At 38.9% G+C, this 21,777-nt stretch overlaps 1 protein-coding gene across 1 annotated transcript; it reads left to right on the forward strand.

Annotated features, from left to right (window-relative positions):
* The first annotated feature begins 9,445 nt into the window (after nucleotides 1-9,445).
* TLX3 (T cell leukemia homeobox 3) lies at nucleotides 9,446-14,723 on the forward strand. Its single transcript, XM_030213188.1, has 3 exons — nucleotides 9,446-9,860; nucleotides 11,310-11,553; nucleotides 14,513-14,723. Exons 1-3 carry the CDS (start codon nucleotides 9,446-9,448, stop codon nucleotides 14,721-14,723), a joined length of 870 nt encoding a protein of 289 aa, XP_030069048.1.
* Nucleotides 14,724-21,777: the final 7,054 nt, after the last annotated feature.

Genomic DNA, 21,777 nt, shown 5'->3' on the forward strand with positions numbered 1-21,777 from the left:
CAAGTCCGCCCAGCACTATCCCCGCCTCCCAACCACCAGTCCTGCTGCCCACCACCGGCTCTGGCACAGACCGTATAAGTCTGCCCAGCACTATCCCCGCCTCCCAACCACCAGCCCCGCCTCCCGATCTTGACTAAGCTCCTGAAGATCCATTCCTTCGGCACAGGATTCCTTTATGCTTATCCCACACGTTTGAATTCCGTTACCGTTTTCATTTCCACCACCTCCCGCGGGAGGGCATTCCAAGCATTCACTACTCTCTCCGTGAAAAAATACTTCCTGACATTTTTCTTGAGTCTGCCCCCCTTCAATCTCATTTCATGTCCTCTCGTTCTACCACCATCCAATCTCCGGAAAAGGTTCGTTTGCGGATTAATGCCTTTCAAATATTTGAACGTCTGTATCATATCACCCCTGTTTCTCCTTTCCTCCAGAGTATACATGTTTAGTTCAGCAAGTCTCTCCTCATACGTCTTGTAACGCAAATCCCATACCATTCTCGTAGCTTTTCTTTGCACCGCTTCAATTCTTTTTACATCCTTAACAAGATACAGCCTCCAAAACTGAACACAATACTCCAGGTGGGGCCTCACCAATGACTTATACAGGGGTATCAACACCCCCTTTCTTCTGCTGGTCACACCTCTCTCTATACAGCCTAACAACCTTCTAGCTACGGCCACCGCCTTGTCACACTGTTTCGTCACCTTCAAATCCTCAGATACTATCACCCCAAGATCTCTCTCTCCGCCCGTACCTATCCTCATCAGTCAAAAAACCTCCATTCCTAATATAATCAAAGTTTATCAGTATGAATTCTTTCTTTCTTATACTCTATTATCACAAATTTGTAAAGGTTTAAATATACCTATCTGGGCTGTAGCATCATCAGTAGGGTGTGCTTGACAGAAAGCTTCTGTTTCCCAAATGCTTCGTCGGGAGCTAAGCCCTTGATCGCAAATTGTGCCCTGAAAGAAATTAATAGGTGACTGTTCACGAGAATGTATATAATGGAAACAGACATACAGCATTTGTTCACACTTATAGCCTACCTTAGTGTGTCTGACTGGTTCTATCAGCAACACAACTAGTACGCAACATGGCGCCCAGTTTTAAACAAATGCCAACATCAACAGCCTATCAGAAGAGACCTGAAAATTAAAAGAGCCAGGACACCTACAAAATATTTAAAGAACCAAGACTCCTATAAAATATTTAAAGGGGCAGTTCTATTTTGTATTCTTGAACGGGCCGACATAAGATTATAGTACATAAGTACATAAGTATTGCCACACTGGGAAAAGACCAAGGGTCCATCGAGCCCAGCATCCTGTCCACGACAGCGGCCAATCCAGGCCAAGGGCACCTGGCAAGCTTCCCAAACATACAAACATTCTATACATGTTATTCTCGGAATTGTGGATTTTTCCCAAGTCCATTTAGTAGTGGTTTATGGACTTGTCCTTTAGGAAACTGTCTAACTCCTTTTTAAACTCTGCCAAGCTAACTTCCTTCACCATGTTCTCCGGCAACGAATTCCAGAGTTTAATTACGCGTTGGGTGAAGAAACATTTTCTCCGATTTGTTTTAAATTTACTACACTGTAGTTTCATCGCATGCCCCCTAGTCCTAGTATTTTTGGAAAGCGTGAACAGACGCTTCACATCCACCTGTTCCACTCCACTCATTATTTTATATACCTCTATCATGTCTCCCCTCAGCCGTCTCTTCTCCAAGCTGAAAAGCCCTAGCCTCCTTAGTCTTTCTTCATAGGGAAGTCGTCCCATCCCCGCTATCATTTTAGTCGCTCTTCCAGTCTATACGGCTATTTAACCCCTTAGGTATAAGGGTATTGAGACGGTAGATCCATCGTTGTTCTCTCTGGATCAAGACACGGTCACAGTCGCCTCCTCTAGGTGATTTCTGAATTTGATCTATTACAATGCATTTGTAATATGCAAATGTGTGTAGTTTATCCAAGCTATGGGCCACTTGAGGGGCTTCTCTCTTCTGGTGCAATATGTTAAACTTATGATCTCTCAGTCTATGTTTAAGCGCCCTAGAGGTCTTCCCTACATACAATTTGGTACAGGGACATTGTAATATATACACATTAGTGTAGAGTACTTCAGATTATATGTTTTAGAATTCTCAGGATTGATGAATACATTAGTCGTTGTCATACTATTACAGTAAATACAGTTGTCACATTAATTATGGCCCTTATTAGTGATCATATTTTTAACCTCTATCGTGGGTTGCGTGTAGTCTGTCAAATTTTGTCCCCTGGAATAAGCAATGCGTAATTGGTGTTCCCTAAACACTGGATGAGCTTGAATTATTCTCCAGTGGTTTCTAAGTATGTTTACTACTCCTCTGATACCGTTGGTGTATTTGAGTACACATGTTTGTAATTGAGAGTCTGAAATTTTTGAACTAGTCTGCAGTAATGCCTCCCTATCATTATCTTTTTCGCGGGTATACACTTGCTTTAAAACAGATTCTGGGTATTGTCTTCCTCTGAACTTCTCAAGTAAGGTTTTTGCTTGATCCTTAAAAGTCTGCCGATCACCTCAAATCCTCCAATATCTGAGTAGTTGGGAAAATGGTGAACTCTTCTTGGTTGCTACAGGATGATTACTATGGTAGTGCAGGAGGGTGTTCCGATCAGTAGGTTTGATAAACACTTCAGTTATGAAGGACTGATACATTTGGGACACTTCAACATCGAGAAATTTAATCCGAGTATAAGATGATTGTTTAGTAAAAGCTATATTATTGTCTCTGGTATTCAACCATTGAAAGAACATTTGTAATTGATCTTCAGTTCCTTTCCATAGCAAAAAGACATTGTCAATATACCGATGCCATGCAGTAATTAGGTTTTTCCAGGGATTCTCTTTGACCCAGTTTTCTTCAAACTGTATCATATAGAGACAGGCTATAGATGGGGTACAAGTTGCTCCCATTGCTACCCCCTTCTTTTGTAGATAGAATTTTGTATATGTAATGAGATCTATGCCAGTCTGTTATTCACAATATCTCAGATAGTGAATACAGAGTTTCTTAAGTCTTTTCCTCCATAGATTAAAAACATTCTTGCTGTATTTACTATAGTAGTATTCCTCAGTGGCAAGAATCAGCAGTTAGTTGAAATAGTTCATTTTGTATTATAACTTTTTGTAAAACAATTTTTAGTGGAATGCCTTTAACAGTGGTGAAATGGTGAAGTTTAAGAAATGGGATGTCTGTAACTCTAGAAAATGTGAGGGCCTAGAACAAAAATATGGTTAAGTTAGAGGTGATTTAGGAGGGAGAATGGCAAGAGGCCAGGGACCTGTGAAGAACACTTTAGATACTGGACTTTCTGCCGAGATCTTATACAGTTATAAACATGTTGACATCCTCAACTTTATTTGTAAAAGGATAGTGTGGCAACTTAGGTTTTCTTTTAAAAAAATTACCAATTTTTGGTTCTCAAAACAAAATATTTAAGATAAATTTAAAATGTAAGTGAATTAATGGGACCACTGGCTGTGCGATTATCTAATTAGATGTACCACTCAGGGGTCAAGGACTCGTTCCTTAATTTGCTGTGTGTCCCTTCTGCGTCATAGCTACTAATCCATACACTACTTGTTGGTCATTTTCATTTAAATAAAGCACAATCAAATGCAAATGATATGACCGGATACGCAATAATTATATAATGCATGATCTGTACTTTCACATGCATCACCATTTTGAAGGATTTTATTTTTCCCGTAGCTGGTAATAAAAATCGAGTCGCTATACTAATTACAAAAACAAACAGAAAAACAACAACAGGTACTGAGGAAAGCTTGTCACCCAAACCTGTCGGGTTTTTCTCTGTCAGTAGTACAATTTGTCCAAACAAATAAATAAATGCATGCATGTTCAGCTTAATTTTCTGTATTAGCTGTAGCCTGTGATAAACAGAACTGGAGAGGAAAGTAGGGCATTCTGGACGTACAGCTTCAACTGCAGAATATCGACTAGTGGAAAGAACAGGAAATCAGAATTAAAGCTTATGTGCCCGCATTTCGGGAATCTTTGGGGCTGCAGTACACAGACTAGGAACACTGGAGACAAATGGACCGCAAGGGTAAACAGAGAGACAGGCCGGCTGCTGCAGGGCAGGAAAGACAACTGGGCGTTTAAATTTCTATAAATACAGGTAATAGGCGCTCCACTTTTGCTCACAGGTGTGCAGTGGAATATTTGTTTGTAGCTCTATGGCTAGTTGATGAAAGCCCGGAAGGATCCACAAGTTAAAGTTACTGTTGAGATGACAGAGTAGGGGGAGGGGAGGGGAGGGGTGCTCATGAATCTCTCTCTTGATGCGTCTACAAAGCAGGGCACAGTGGTCGTTACCTTTCTTCCCCCACTATTCTGGCGCTTATAAGCTGAATTTGCCTGGAGTTAGGTGAAATCACACCTGTTCCTTTCGTTTGTCAGTTTTCAGAAGGGACAATACATTAGTCAAACCAAACCCCCGCCTATCACCCCTTTGGCGGAATAAATTAGCATAACCGTTGCCACTTCCTCTCCAGAGTCGAAGCATACTGAAGTCCAGGATCCGCAGTCAGCAGCAGAATAAAGGAACACAGCAAATTTAATAGGGACTCAGAGAATAGTATTTAGGTAAAGTCTCACTTTTACTCCCAGAACACATTTTCACTGGCTTTAAAAACAAAACTGGTTAATTTATAAAGGGCAGTATTACTTTAGACTAGGTACCTATCACATACTCTAACATTATAGTAGTAGGCAATAATTGTCTTATTTCATAGGTGATATGGACGCTGATTTTTCCTCAAGTTGCTTGAACTAATGCAATCATTTGCTCCATAATAATCTGCCAATGGTTCAAAATAAACCCAAGCTTACGTTTCTGAGAACTGACATAAGGATATGGCCGTCAAAATAATTTGCGTTGATCACTAATAGCTTACTATGCGTTAAAATCCCAAACGAATAAGGTTATATAGCGCAAGAAAAATGGTTGGAGTTTACTAGTAGTTTAAGATAATATAAGTCTTAGTCTATTAATTATAGATCATAATTAAAGTAAAACTGCAGAACGTCAACATATTAAATTTAAAAGCTAATATTAAGATAAAGTTAATATTTAATAAGGTAGCCGACCGTTACCAAGCAGTGTGCTCGAGTGTACATTTAGCTGTTAACATCATGTTCGTTTTCTGAGGAAAAATGTATTGTTTAGCTGATTATCGAAGACTTTGTGATGTATTATCCATTTCACAAAATAATATAGATATCTTTTTAAATATAGTAATAAAAACATACCAAGCCTTTTAAATGCACTATTACTTACCAGCCCTTTTCATATTGTACTATCACAGACACTTTGGAATTGGTTTAAAAGCACATCATTCATTATTCAGTGCTCATCTTTGCATATTATTCCAGCACAAGTCTGCCAGCCTCCCTGTGAAATTGTTCACAGAATTGATAACAGCAGACACGCATGCAATAAAAAGATAGCCCTGGGCAGCTAGAGCCCCCATTATGCAGATCAAGCTTCAATTTTCTCTAACAAAGCCTGCCCTGATTCGAGACCAAGCATCGGGGGGGGGGGGGGGGGGGGGGGGGGGGGGGTCCTTTTTGCCACCCTTTGACCATTGAGTAGGAATGGGGTTGGAAGTTAGACAGACTCTTAATGGCGATGCCTGGGGGGGAGGGCAGTGCTAGGAAGGGCGTTTTTCCATCGTTCTCCTCCCTTTTCTCTCTTTTTTGTCATCCCCTCTCCAAAGCTAAAAGGCTCCTCACCAAAAGCTAACATAGCAGCTTGCTGGTATCCTGTAAATCCAATTAGCTCCACTCCATAGAAACTCGAACTAATGATCAGTCAGCTTAGACAAGCGAGAGCAAGTGGAAAAAAAATCCAATTAGGGCTCTTTGAGCCTACCCGGCCACTTCAGGAGCAGCGCAGAATAATAGCCGCACAGATACTATTTGTAAATATACTAGAAAAAAACCAATATAACACTTTTTTTCTTCTTTGTTTTAATAGTTATCAATAAGAGCAAAACCTTATTCAAAATAGAATCAATTAGAGCCACCTCTTTTTTCCTGTTGAAAGTTCTTAGTATTTATGTCTGTGCTTTGCAAGTTCACTTCTCATACAAGTGCGACTTTTTCTGTTCTGTTGCCCAGGTGCTATTATTACACCACAGGCTGAAATTTTGGCGCACCCTCAGCACAGTGAGATTCTATTATGTCCAATAAAAAAAGGTATCATCTTATTTTCTTTTCCATGTTTTATTTTGTTTTATTTCTATTGATTACCTTTAAAAGTGGACTAACACGGCTACCACACCTTGGCATGTGTAGAGAAACTCACCAGGGACTTTGTCGCAAAAGCGGGAATGAAAGGGTCGTTCGATTCCTGTTTGCCTGCTCATTTGTAGAGATGTAGCTGTTTAATAGATAAATGTTTTCACAAGTTAAGCAAAAGACTTTTACAATTTACTTACCCTTCCAGGACAAAATTCCGTTTAACCTATTTTTTCAGTCTCCGATCATCTTAGTTTCAGACCTAATGCATCGTTAAAGTGTTAAACATCATACAGCTGTGCAAACGTAATTTGAGAAGTCCAGCAATATGAAAAGTGATAAACTGTTTAGAGCTTTGGTGTGTTTTTCTTTTCTGATTTTAGAAAGAACATAACGTAGAATTCCCATGGAATTCTATAGAGAGCGCCTAGAATTCCAAGATATTCCAGAGGAAAAGATCCCTTCATATAAAGCAGGTTTTATATGATTGATCCTTGTAACCCGTCCATGTTACAAACGACCATGTGTGTTTTTGTTTTTGTTTTTTTGGGGGGGGGGGGTCTTAAAGGAAGGAAGTTTATGTTAGTTATGAATCGTAAATAATTCTGAGCTTATAGCGTTTCTTTGTACTCATGGGATGTTTCTGTTAAGTAATAGCTCATGTCACGTTTCTTGCTAACACTGAAATAACATACAGCCAGAAATTATTCACAGATCTCTTTCTCTAGAATTCAAATTTTGCTAAATGTGTTTTAAAATTTTCACCTGGACGTTGTCTGCACAAACTTTTTCATGATTTAGCCGTTAAACTAGACAAGAAGCAGATCATGCACATTTTATACTCACTACACGTTTTAATCCACCTGTTCAGTACCGTAAACCACAGTTCTTTAAAGTGAGTGTTTACGTACGTTTGTTATTCTCAAATAAGACAGAATATTAGAATTTGCGTGTGCGAACAGAAAATAATGTCACGGTAACAGCGATGATCTCTTAGTTTCTGGCTGACGTTTTATACTGTTCATGACTTTTTGCGTAATGACTTTAATAATAATGTTCTATTCCTTCTCATTTATGTTGTATTATTATTTTATTCTACCTTTAAATACTTTTTAAAGGGCTCTTAACGATCTAAAATTTCTCAATTTAAAAAAAACGCCTGTAAAGTATAGCTTTTGTAAAGCGTATGGCTGCTGTCGAGCCGAAATTCAAAGGCGGTTATGCAGTGTGCAAGTACATTGATTAATATTGACTATTTCTTATTATAGTTTTTCAATTAAAGATGGGGCGTTGTTGGACTTGATATGATTGGATGAATACCCGCAGACCTCTTTCATTAGTCCTTTCCAAAGTTCCGGGCTGTTATTGTGTGCTAAATGCAAATACGAGTACGTTTCCCAAGAAAGAAAAGCCAGTATCTCTGCTTAATTTATCTCTTCCTTATCATGTCCATCTCGCAATATTTCTCCTGGAAATACAGTTTATTCAATAGCTCCACATGTCTGCTTACATTTACTGCAGCCATTTAAATTATTCACTCTGTTGGGGTAATTGAATCCATTGCTTTAAAAAAAAAAAAAAAACTAATAAACTCTCCGCTTGTCACTGCTTTACCAAATCACAACATCAGCCCTAGCAGGTGCTGATCAAATACTATTACAATCTATTAAACGGAAAATTCTATTCCCTGTTTTCATTTCCCTTATAAAGGGAAAACTAAGTAAATGCATTTGAACGTTATTTAATTTTTAACGCCTTTAGTCCAATTTGGGTGTTAGGGAGCGTCTTCAAACTCTGCTAATAGGAAGTCTTCGCCAGTAATTATATTGAAACACAAAATGGAAAACATGATTTCTTTCTTTAAGTAGTAAATCTGCTTTGAATTGTTGCAAGAGACGTTCCTTGATAACAACCGAGAAAATAAAAGGTCTACCCTGTTGGATTTGTAAATGTAAATTAAAATGTTTAAAATACCACAAAAGGAATTTGCTAGGAAAGTATCTGAGTCTTTAATCATGCATACATTCAAAGTTACTTAAATGCTCACGTTTTAAAATGCGTTGCAGCACATTTTGAATGTGTATGGACTATAATGCGAGGCACATTTAGATGTTTCTGGAGTGTGCTTCTTTAGAAGAGATTTTGAGATGATTGGAATAATTAGTTATATATATATATATTTGTGATTTATTCTCTCCCTCTCATACACACGCACACACATTTTTCTACTTTCCACTGTCAAAAAAACCCAACAACCTTGGAATAAATGGTATATAAATATTAATGTAATAATAGGCTGAAGATCTTATGATACATTTTTAAGTTTGGGGAAAACGAATAAAAACTGTTTCCAGTTTATTTAAAATATTTAATTCTTCCATATTTTCCATTGAGATTTTGTTGAAATGTATTGCTATATAAAGTTGCAGGTATCTCCCCGATAGGAAGATACTTTACAGGCAAGAAAGGAATAGCAGATTGAACTTCTGAAACAGAGACTCTGAACTAGTGCATACATAAGAATAATTTTGTATACAGAGTTCATCATGAGTTATTGCTTTGCTACTTATAATTACATGCTGAAATACTGAGTTTAATGTTGGTGCATCGAAAACGAAAATCACAAGATTGTCACTACGGTACGATCGGTGATCTCTGCAGGTAAAAAAGGAAAACCTTCTAGAATTCAAACACTATTCGATCTCTGGAAAGGTGGTGATATTCCAAAAAACAAGCGCACTTCAAACTGGAATATCAGCCCACATATTATCTTTGCTAATAAATTTGACCTATTGTTCGTTTGTTAAAATGATGTCACCTTGGAACAGTCCCTAAGCTCCTATTTCAATGAATTAGGCCTTTACAGAGACGCAGGAACCAATGGGAGAGCAAAGGCTTGCTTTCTCCAACCAATGAGAGCTGCTAGAAAGAAATTAGAAGCAGAAACTCGAGGTTTGTTTCAAAAAAGATGACACAAAGCCTGTCGGGTTGGACCACTCTTGGCAAAGTTTCAGTCTGACATACAGCAGGACCTTCATGGATCTACTGTAAAGGAAGACCGGAATTTTATAGGAGAATTCAAAGCGTCTTTTTTCCCCCGAGCCAATATTTCTGCACACTGAGGATGGATCAGCCAACAAACACACAGACCCAGCACCAACACGAACCCATCAGCTTTGGAATTGATCAGATTTTAAATAGTTCTGATCAGGAGAACTCGTCTCAGTCTGCTCCCAGAGGATCGGAGAGTAGCAGTTACCTAGGAAGTCCCGTGAGCAGAACAAGCGCCCCTTATCCCTCTCTGCCAACCTCCTTCCCTGGCATCGGGGCACCCTTTGAAGATTCTGGATCTTACAGTGTGAATCTGAGTTTGGCTCCAGCTGGAGTGATCAGGGTGCCAGCTCACAGACCTCTCCCTGGTGCAGTGCCACCTCCCATCTCCAGCGCCATTCCGGCTATGCCAGCTGTGCCCGGCCTTGGCAGCCTCAATTTCCCGTGGATGGAAAGCAGCAGGAGATTTGTGAAGGAGAGGTTTACAGGTAAGGATTATTAATGAAACAACAAGCTGCCCTCCTCCCCCCAGATGTTGGAGTTCAGATAAGCAGTAACTCAAAAACAGTGATAACAACTCCCATATGTCAGTGTCCAAAAATAGAAGTTTCAAACAGGATGCTAAATAACTATTTTATTTGTTGATTTAAAATTCTACCGCCCCTAAAAAAGGATTTTTAAAGGAAAACATCAGGGAAGTTCTGTATTACTTTTGCTTCAATAATGGACACACATATATACAATCTCGACCACATATGTTTGCAAAACCTTTAATGCTATTAGCAGTATGTAATTAATAATTCTGCATCAATTAGCAAACGAAAATTATGGATAAATTTGCTTGACGAACATAAATATGTGGCTAACTGAAGTTGTTCGGGCTTCTAGGCATCAGAATTGTTGCTCTTCTGATATACGTCTAGCTAGAATATAAATAATACATTTGATTTAGGACTGTAAATTATATGGAAACGAAAAATGTAAGAGAAAACATTGCTAGGGACAATAAACTGCTTTCGGTAGAACAAGGCGTAAATAATGGTGTCTCTTCTAGAAATGATGAAAGGGATTCGGTTTAGCAAAAAGAAATAGTGGCATATACAGACCATAGTAACTGCACATCTAATAAATACACCTATGTACCATGGGTTTTTCAGAAATAATTGCCATGCATCCGGGATCTTTTATAAATTGCATCTGCCCTATAAAAATAATCTCTACGAGTAGAGATGAGAATGGGTAAGGAAGAATTATAAAGCTGCATAAATACTACCATAGCAAATTCTGTAGCTAAAAAAAAAAAAAAAAAAAAAAGCGTCAACCCCGCTTCATTAAAATGTAGCAGAATGTAGAAATAGTTTAAATCACCGGTCTGGAAACATCTTTTAGAGAAGCTGAGCTAAATACAGTACCAAAAAGGCCCTGAAAGCTCATTTCCTGGGAAAATAATGAGCAGGCTCCAAGCAGCTTTCCTGGGTGAAGGGCCTGCCAGCTTGTGCTTGGAGCTGGTGGTCTCCTTGCTACCTGAGCACCGGGAGATACTGGTGAATGAGCATGGCTGGACATTTTCATCTGTTCTGAAATAGATAGTGGCATGTCCAGAGTTTGGTGTTCTCTACCTCTGTCTCCAATTTTCTGCCCCCCCCCCCAAACCCTCTTATAACCGGTTCATGGGGGGGGGGGGGGGCAGATTCCAGGAATAGGGCATGCTATCCCTCTTTTTTTTGTATCTGTCTCATGTGATTTTTTTTTTCATTTTTCCTCAATAATTTATCTCCCCCCCCCCTCGTTTCCTTCCTTTATAGGCTTCTAAGGTTTTATTTTATTCGCCTCTTAAACCCCCTTCCCCCTCTTTATTTTTTTGTTTATATCTGCCTCTCTCTTTTTCTCTTCCCTCCCTCTGCCACCTCCATTGAGAGTCTTGTTTGTTCTCTCAGCAGCGGCTGCGCTCACTCCCTTTACGGTGACCCGCCGGATCGGACACCCCTACCAGAACCGGACACCGCCGAAACGCAAGAAGCCGCGGACCTCCTTCTCCCGGGTGCAAATCTGCGAGCTGGAGAAGCGCTTCCACCGGCAGAAGTACCTGGCCTCGGCCGAGAGAGCCGCGCTGGCCAAGTCCCTCAAGATGACGGATGCCCAGGTCAAGACTTGGTTCCAGAACCGCAGAACCAAATGGAGGTGAGCCCGGGGTCTGGAAGGTGGTGGGAGGGGGAGGCTGGAAGAGGGTGGTCTATATATCCCGAGGGAAAAGAGCGTCAAGCATCTCTCTCTCTCTCTCTCTCTCCACTTTTACTGAAGTCTCGGACACCTTAACATCCTTCTGCTTCATTGCTTTTCTTATTTAATAAATGCGAAAAAGGGCGCGCTACAATGAATAAAACAGTGTAAGATGGTTTCAAACTTATAAAGCTTGGTGAGTTTCAACGGTAGAAAAGGGTTGTTTTCCCTTTTTTGGATTCAAGTTTGAGACACACAGACACACACGCATAAGTTTTTTCTTTCAAAACAAAATTGTTGCATTTCTTTTTTCTCTTCCAGATAGTTCTGAAAATGCAGTATTCATTTTGTATCTATTTAAACCTTGCATCTGTGTGTGATTCAGAATTAGTGATTGCCTCGTCTCATACCAAAAATACATATATTTGTATAATAAAAATGTATTTTGTGAATCTGCAATAAATTCTATTTCATATACTGTATCTTGGAAAAGTTTCTTGAAGTAGTAACTCTTTTGCTGGGAAAGTTTTCTCAGCGATGACATACCCTGTCGGCTAAGATCTATTTTCCGATTTCCCCTAGTCTGATTGAAATTATTTTAAATAGAGTGAATACAATAAAATGTTTTGTAAGTTTGTCTAAACTGAATACATTAAAGACAATTGCAAACTGGTAGATCTAGCCAGTGGAAATCATCCGTGGGTTTAAAAATGAAAACTTTTTTCTCAACCTATTTAAGCATCGAATTCGCATGTTTGCTGTAAATAATATTTAAATGTAAATTTTTATAACATTTTGCAAGCCATTAAAACCAAAACCTTATTAGAAATTCGACTGCAGTGGAATATAGTTAATTCAAATATATCTTCCGCTTGATTTTAAGATTGAAATAGCTGGAAAGGGTTGGTTGTATTGGAGCAAGGGGAACTGCTAGTTTGATTTTGAAAATTAATCTTTTCTTATTTGTTCATTTACTTATTTTTCCTTGTCACCTTTTTCTGTCTAACGGTAAACAAACCTGAAATCTCAAACGTTGCACCAAGATTTTGTAGAATACGAATTCTTTCACAATATTATACCTATTATAATTATGTAAAAACTTTCAAATCCCCTTACCTTGTGAAAATGTTTTCATAATTTCTTTGACGTCTATTATTGTTTTTTTTAATAATTCTCACATACTAAACACAGAGTATAATAATATAATGCTGTATTGGGTATATTCAAATGTTGCATTACTCGAGTTTAAAACTAGATCACACAATAAAACATTAGCAAATTAACTAAATAAGCCCAGTCTTCTATTCGGAAAATTTTCGGTATTAATATTATTATAATAAAAATAAAAGAATGCAAATATAATGCAATAGCTGGGATGCACAGTCCATACACCATAGCCAGACAGCTGTACCTCTGGGGGTTTTGTGCATACCTGGAAACTAGAATTGTCCGTTTGTTGACGGCCGAATTAGTGGTTTACAGTCGAAGAGTAGGACAGTTCTCCAGGAGGTACAATCAGATATTCCTGGCTGCATGAATTCTCCAAAGATTATGTCCTAAGAACTGTAGAAAACGTTGCAAACTACAATCCTTAAAATAAAGTTTACATTCCATTTTATTCCCTGCTCTTGCAAATAATGTATGCTTGGAAAGAGTCGTACGTTCCCTCCCCCCCTCCCCACCCCACCCCGAGAGCTAGGATTTCCTAGAAACGATATAACAGCATTTTTCTGATGGAGCGGGGGTTCCTATTGAAAAGGCTTGTTCTGCGGGATGGGGGTACAGGGTTATGGATTTGATATATCACCTTTCTGTGGGTACAACCAAAGCCGTGGGGTTATTTTTGTTTGTTGTTGTTGCGGCCCAGTGATTTACCTCTTTCTCATTTCTTCCGCAAATTAAAGGATTGAACAAATAAAAACTTAATTCTTCGCGATGCCATCCAAGAATGTGGCTATCTCTTTGGCCCTGCCCGCAGTTTGAACGTACAATATCTGAGTGTATTTTATTCGCGGTAACACAAAAGGGCTCCCGGATGTGCCGCATCTGGCCTGGCCAAGAATGAGCCGAATCTGAATTTACGGGGGCTCATTCTAGAGGGCGAGACCACGCCTTAGGTCGTTTGAATGGTGAAAAACGTTGGGTTCGGCAAATTGTACAGTTCATTATTTGTTTCCATACAATTATTTTAAATTAATCTAATCGTAAAATAAATATCCCCGTGCTGTTATATGTATTCTCTATATTTGTGGGATTTTTTTGATTGGTTATTGTTTTGAATCCAATCGACTACCACACTAATATATAGATATGACATGACAACATGGAAACATTCGTTCTAGCATAATAGCAATTCAGTCTTAAAAATAATGAAAATATACATTTTTAATGACGATAAAGGAATGAGAAAAAACGAAAACAAGATACAATATTAAGGGACGGGAAGTTGAGGATGCCTTCCTTGGAAATTCGTTTACATTTCTCAGTAACAGTCCCGTGGGTTCTTCTTTCTAGACCTGTATTGTCTGCCGGACTGTATCCTTCTTAATAACCGTCTGTGAGTGCTGTCTCGCTGATATAAGATAGAAGGGCAGATCTTCTTCCTAGACCAGTTAGCGGACGAAGCAAAGAGTTAAAACCGCCGCAAGATAAGCGCATTTGCCCGACCTCAAGTATAATGTTAAGTTAGTGGTAATGTCGTGCACCAGTGACTAACAATAACTTTACCAAATAAAAATACTCTGCTAAATTCCCTAAAGATTAAAAAGATGCTTTATAAATTCTGTATTATGTTTCTGCTTATGTTATTAGACACGTAATAATAAATGGCTTCCAGAGATCTGTTCGTTGAGATCTTAGAAAGCCGCTAAGCCTTTTCGCTGCTAACTGCTTTGCTGATTGACGTCTTGTTGCCCCATAGGAGACAGACGGCCGAGGAGAGGGAAGCCGAGAGACAGCAGGCCAGCAGACTCATGCTGCAGCTCCAGCACGATGCTTTCCAGAAGTCTTTGAACGATTCCATCCAGCCGGACCCTCTGTGCCTGCACAACTCTTCTCTTTATGCACTTCAGAATCTGCAGCCCTGGGAAGAGGAGGGCTCCAAGATCGCTCCCGTCACCTCTTTAGTGTGAGCCTCCTTCTGCAGGGTCACGTCCCAGCCCTTCAAGCCAGTGCCAACGGTTGAATACACCGTGAAATATCTGGTCTATTTCTCCCAAAGGACTCAAGGAGGAACAAGCTGATCAGATCTGGGCCATTCACTATGCTGGATGACTTGCAGCAGCATCCCTGCTCTAGCTGGTGTCCTTTTCTGTCCCACTACCTAACCAGGTGTCTACAAAGAGGATGGACAATCCCGGTCTCTCCTGACGCGTTGGGATTTTCTTGCGATGGCTCTTTCTTTCCGCCAAGGACTAAAAATAACCGAAAATAAACCTATGTGTAGGGGTGGGGGTGGGGGTCCTAAAACCTTGTTTTTATTTTGCTATTGCGTGAAATTCCATACTGATCCATATCAAAAGCAACAGTCTGAAAGAAGAGAAGGAATGCGCTTGAAGGCCAAACCTCAAAGTCCTTCCCATGTGTGGGTCACCTTCGATTTTGTTACGGAACTTTCTCCAACAAACTAAGGGAAGAAACACTTACATACCATCTGAAATGCATTTCGGGGAAAAAAGTAACAAGGGAACAAAACGAATATATTTTCCCATCTCTTGAATTAATTTAGGCTTTGATTTGTTCCTATAGCACCTCACAAGTAAGTCTAGAGGCGGACAAAGACACGAAGCTTATCTTAACTGACGGATCTGATGCACTCTGAACTAGTTTTGTATAAAAATGTTGATGCTCCATTGGAAGGTAAATATGAAGATTTTTTTTGTTTAAAATATTCATTTAATTTATTTCTGCATTGAAGTTCTCAGAACTGTTAATATAAAACACACACACACACATATATATATTGTTGCTTATTATTTATGTCATACTAGACAGATACTTTATGTAAATGCAGGAACAAATGCTTAATAATATTCTGATTTTGGAAGAATTAAAAAAATTACATTTAAAAGAGAAGCAGAAAATAAAGCGGAGTTCAGTTGTGTAATGTGAAAATTCTTCTGACCTTCCTGCTAACCTAGTATCCAGCTGTTAACATCTGTTTCTCAATAGGTACACAGGACTATAAAAAGAATAAGGTTATTTAAAAATAAATCCCAATTGAAAAAGCGCCTTATGTTTCATAATAAAGATTTGCTGTTGACATAGACTATGTATTATACTTTGTACTTTACTGAAATGTGTAAATAAAAGTTCTCTTTAAATATAACCAATCCTCTGCGTATGATTAAAGTCACAAAGCACTATAGCAGTTTAACAGAATACCCAGCCCTGTGGTGTTGAGTAGCCTAGTGGTTAGAGCAGGGGGCTGATAACCAAGGAAGTATGGGTTCAAGTTGTGCTGCTCTTGGACAAGTCAGTTAACCTTTCCTGCCCAATTACAAGAATTAGATGTTAAGCTCTTCAAGGGACAGAGCAATAATAGTGTATTTGAATGTAACTTTCACCTTGAGCTACTACTAAAAAAGGATCTGTGCTATTTTAGCACAGGTGCCCTGTTGATAACTTTTCCCCTAAAAGGAGATTGGAAACAGTGGTGGGACAAATGAGTTACAATAATAGTGCATTGCTGTAATACCTATTAATTTCAATTTCTGTGTTACATTATATCATCACAGCACAAAGGATCTCATTTCTGGGCCTCTGAGGTGTGGAATAGCACTACACTGATCAACATGCTTCTAAGAATGTTTTTGCTTTGGCATAGAACAGTGGATTAAATCCGTGCATTTCTCAGGATGTTTGTGCTGTACAAGACAAAATAGTAGATAATTCATTCTCAATATTGTTTATTATCCCACTATCTATGTAGATTAAAATAATGGATTCTATTCTGCATCACAAGCTGCATGAGAAACATAGTTTTTCTTAATCCTAACCAAATAAAATCCCTCAAAAGTCAATAAATCCACAGGCACACAAAAAAAGGGCAACAGTGCAGTGTTTTGCCAGTCTCTGGGGCAAGACTACAGCATTAATATTTTGTCATGTGCAACCCAGTGGCATGCTGTGGTCAACCAAATCAGACATCATGGTAAGGATCTATTTCTTTCCAATAATTTCCTAATAATTTTATGCTACCAGTTATCTAAGGACCTGATTCACTAAGACTTTGCTCCTTTTCTGTGTCTATGAGAAAACACTGTGCTAAATATCAGATGCCAAATCTAAACAGCTTAACTATGAGGAGCAGTCCTGAAAACCAGCAACTTTAGACAATCATTATTTTAAGCAAAATGTCACCTCTGCCCACCTACTTTGTTGGTTTTCTTTTCACAAATAAGGAAAAGAGTATTAGGAAATGTCATAGTAAATTAATTTTTATCACTGAGCTATTTACCCAGGTTTAGTTTTGATGCTCCTTGTGATCGTAGGCAAGTCACTTAACCCTCCATTGTCTCAGATAAGCAATTAGGTTGTAAAGCCCTCTGGGGACAGGAAAATCCCCAGTGTACCTGAGTGCAATTCACCTGGCGCTGCTATTGAAAATGGTTTGAGCTAAATCCAAATCACCTTCCCCCATCCCAGAATTCAAGGAGCATGAAAACTAAAATTGGGTGATGATCATTTTTACTGGACTAAAATGGCAACGTGGCAAAGAAGTATTATTTATGGCCAGATTCAATTTGTTTTCTGGACAGATGTTATCCTCTACAGAGAGGTTGTATATGATGACTTTCCTAATTTGGTCTTTTTTAGGCACAGAGATAAATTTCCCAGCTAAACAGGGCTGGAAGGGGTTGCTGATGATTTGGTGGCAAAGGGTGTATCTTTGAGAGTTGTATAGTCTGAGTTGTCAGAGATGATATGAGATGGCAGAACAGTTACAGTTACCCACCTGGGGGAGCATGTCTTGGTGTTTCAGCACAAGAAAAGGAACTGTCACCAAAAGTCTAAATTGAGTCCAAGGCTGCTTATGAATATGGTGCTGGAATATAGTCTGATAAGTTTTCTCCTGAATTTATTGCACTGGTTTTGTGAAAACAAACAGAAGAGTTATGGCTTTGGAGGAGATAGGAACCAGTCCTTGCAATACTTATCACCACCTCCTTGGCAATATTCACTGGAACTAATCAAGGCAGCCAATTAGATTGGACATGATAAAATGCTTATGTATTTTGCAGCACATACAGTGGGAGGAGCCATTGTACAAAGGAACATGTAAAAAAATGAGCAACATCACTCAGTGGCAATTTTGCAACCTACTTGTGCAGTTGCTGGATTTCACAAACCTTGAAGTTCTAAATTTTGGGTTTTAGAGTTGGTTTTCAATACCACAGAGGTAAGCTCAGTTACCCCTTCAATCACTCCTGCAAGTCCCAGGTCCATTTACCTGATGCTTGCACATGCCTTGGAGCAGGTGTAAATGGCAATGTCTAGATCAGGGGTTCTCACCCCAGTCCTTGGAACACACTAAGTTAGTGTGGTTTTCAAGACAGCCACACTGAATATGTATGAGAGAAATTTGCCTCCGTTGTATGCAAATCTGTCTCATGCATATTCATTGTCTGAAAACCTAACTGGCTGAGTGTGTCCTTAGAACTCAGTTGAGAGCCCCTTGTCTACATTGTATAAAGTGTGCATGAATTACTGGGTACAAAATTGGAAACATACCCTTCAGGCTATGCCCACAATATACCTTATTTTAAACTGTGCATTTTAGTGATTTACACTTGTAAATAATAGCTTGCTAAATCCTTGTTTGCATTTGTAGGACACTGGTATGTGTAAACACTGCTATTTACATGTGTAAAAGTTGTGCAAGGCTTCTTAATGATCTCCATAGTCAATTACAATAAAATTAAAGGATCATTTACTAATGGTTGCCACAGGCTATTTAATACAGGACCCATTTGAGTAAATGACCTCCAATATTTTTAAGCTAACATTTTATTAATGTCTATCAAAACATTGTGGGAATTGCTTTGTAAGGTTTTGATGTTTTACAGTGGTGATCATCCTAGACTCAGCCAATTCTGATTATTACTGAGTGTGAGCTATTTTTGTGCACTTTATAGTATCACTTATTGTATAGGTTTGTTTTAAACTTTTTTTGGTGTCTGCAGTTTTATGTTTTATTTCATCATTGTAGGTCTGTTCTGTTTCATTTGTATAGAAGACTGTTTTCATGTTTGAATTTCCCCTCTTATTTTGGATGCATCTCACTTTGTGCAATGACTTCAATGACAACACAAGCGACAAAAGTTTGAAATAATTGTGGGGTCCTTTAACAAAGGTGAGCTAGTGTTTTTAGTGTGTGCTAAAATAAGCATGTGCTAAACACTAGCCATATATTCCTATAGATGTCTTTAGCATTTAGCATGTGCTAAAAACGCTAGTGTGTCTTTGTAAAAAAGACCCCTAAATATAGGAAGACAAAAAATTAAACAAATGTACATGGTTCTAGCAGCATCTGATTCTGCTATACAGAGGATAAATAGTATAACATGCTTACTACACAGTTGGAAAACCAGAAATGATTATTTAGATTTCCAGTGTGGTTGCATGTTTTATATGTAGATTTGGAGAAATTAAAAACACATCTAAGATATCACTAGTTCTTTCTCTTGAGTTATAGCTCCCCTTCTGTATGTTGACTGTGTAAGAGACATTTAACTGTTTTAGGATGACATGCATCTCTAAGAGCATTTTTCACATAAGAATTAAAAAAAAACAATTTGTTGGTTAGGAAAGTCAGGGTCTTTGGTGCTACCTATGTCTGATAGACTGTGCTCTACCTGCAGAGTTAACCCAGCAAAGTTAGGACTGCCTTTTGTGTGATCCTGCATACCCAGTTAGTTATGCTGGCATTGTCACTGAATATTACCTCACAACTCTTCCCCGACTCTACCCCCAGACTGCCCTGGCACTAACTGGAGAGTGCTGTGGTGATCACGGTGCAGTTTAGTGCTGCTGAAAATCCAGAGATGGCCTACTTGCAGTGATTTAACCTAATATCAAATCTAGTATTATTAGGCAGTACATTTGTGCAGACTACCAAGGCTAATTTAATACATAGGGTGACTAATTATACACCATTTAGCACCTGGACTAGCTTGCTATACACATTGTATCTTTGATCAGCTTCGTATATCTTGTTTAACTGTACAAAGAACTTGTCTTTAGTTTAGCGACACATCTGCTTATTCCAACTGACTCTGTACCACCCATCATGTCCCTATGTTTATATCTGCACTTGGCCCCTCAGCTATATAGTAAGTTGTATAAAAGCATTGGCATTATAGCAATGTTATTTGAATGTTCTAATGTGTGCTTATTAGATATTTCATTAAAATTATACTGATATATTAAATTTCTGTTATTTGAATTTCAGTGCTGTTACATGTGTATATTTTTTATTCTGTTTCCTGGTAGTCCTATTATTAGATTTCAGTTTGCTGTTTTCAAGTTTACCTCATTCATTGTTCTTATGTTTATATGTGGTCATTTTAGTACTGTTATGCTGTTAACAAAATTGTAAGTTTTATATTACTCTGTACCTGCAGTACACCATCTTGGGTAAATCTCTTCATAAATGAGGTTAATAAATCCCAATACATACATGTTTACACATATAGGGGTCCTTTACCAAGCTATGGTAAGCACTAGGGTGTGCTTATTACAGCTTAAAAGGGCTTACCTTAGGGCATGCTCAGGCATCCTGAAGTAAGTTCAGGGTTAGTGCGTGCACACCACGCAGTAAAAAAAATAATTTTTATTTTTACTGCAGAGGGGGCATTACAATATGTAATCAGTGCAGCTATATTGCTGTGTGCTAAGGGACCCTTTTACAAAGACGCGGTAGGCTCTACGCACTTGCAGCACTTGCCAAAAAGCGAAGATACTTAACCGTAGCAGGTATTCTCAGAGAACAGCTTCTTATTCTCACAGATGGGTAGACGATCTTCCCGCATTGCCCAGTCTGGCAAAATTTCCACAGTAAAAGATAAGAGCTTTGAGAAGCACGAGCTGCGCCTCAGCATGCATGTGCCAGTGCCTTCTCACCCGCTGCATGAATGCATAGCTTTAGCTTAATACAAAAGCTAAAAACCTAAATGAAATATCAAAAATACAACTCCAAGGGGAGATGGGCGAGATTGTGAGAATAAGAAGCCTGCTGTCCTAGGAAAATATCTGCTACAGGTAAGTATCTTCACTATCTCCGAGGACAAGCAGGCTTGTTTATTCTCACAGATGGGGAATCCCTAGCAACCAGGCTCACCCAAAGTAACAAACACTGGTCAACTGGGCCTCACAACGGCAAGGACTTAACACAGATTAATCTGAAACTATATACAAACTAGATGAGAGTAAAGCTTGGAACAGAATAAATGGGCCTAGGAGGGTGGAGTTAGATTCTAGACCCCAAACAGATTCTGAAACACTGACTGCCCAAACCGACTGTCACGTCGGGTAAACTACTCAAGGCAGTAGTGAGATGTGAATGTGTGGAATGAAGACCACGTCGCAGCCCTGCAAATCTCTTTGATGGAGGCTGACTTCAAGTGGGCTACCAACGCAGCCATGGCTCTAACATTATGAGCCGTGACATGACCCTACAAAGTCAGACCAGCCTGAGCATAAGCAAAGGAGATGCAGTCTGCTAGCCAATTGGATATGGTGCATTTCCCAATGGCAACCCCCATCCTGTTGGGATCAAATGAAACAAAAAGCTGGGCAGACTGTCTAAAGAGCTTCGTCTGCTCCATGTAAAAGGCCAATGTTCTCTTGCAGTCTAAGGTGTGCAAGCTGCTTTCAAGACAAGCAAAAAGGAGGAGCAGACTTCACATAAATGTGAGCAACAAACAAAACCGTGGGGTAGATGCGAGGAGGATATCCAGTAGTCTTTATTGGGAAACGGCTAAAAAACGACCCGACATGGCTGTGTTTCGAAACAAAAGGCCTGCCTCAGGGGTCTGGTGAATCTACATTAAAAACAAACATGAATATGTAATAACCAACATGAAATAAATAAGACTATATAATGATTAAATAAATAATTGAATGATTAAATAAATAAATAAATAATTGAATGGATGAATGAATATTTAAATGAAGCAGTAAAGT

This window comes from Microcaecilia unicolor, chromosome 8 (genome assembly GCF_901765095.1).
Source record: "Microcaecilia unicolor chromosome 8, aMicUni1.1, whole genome shotgun sequence".
Classification (NCBI taxonomy): Eukaryota; Metazoa; Chordata; class Amphibia; order Gymnophiona; family Siphonopidae; genus Microcaecilia; species Microcaecilia unicolor.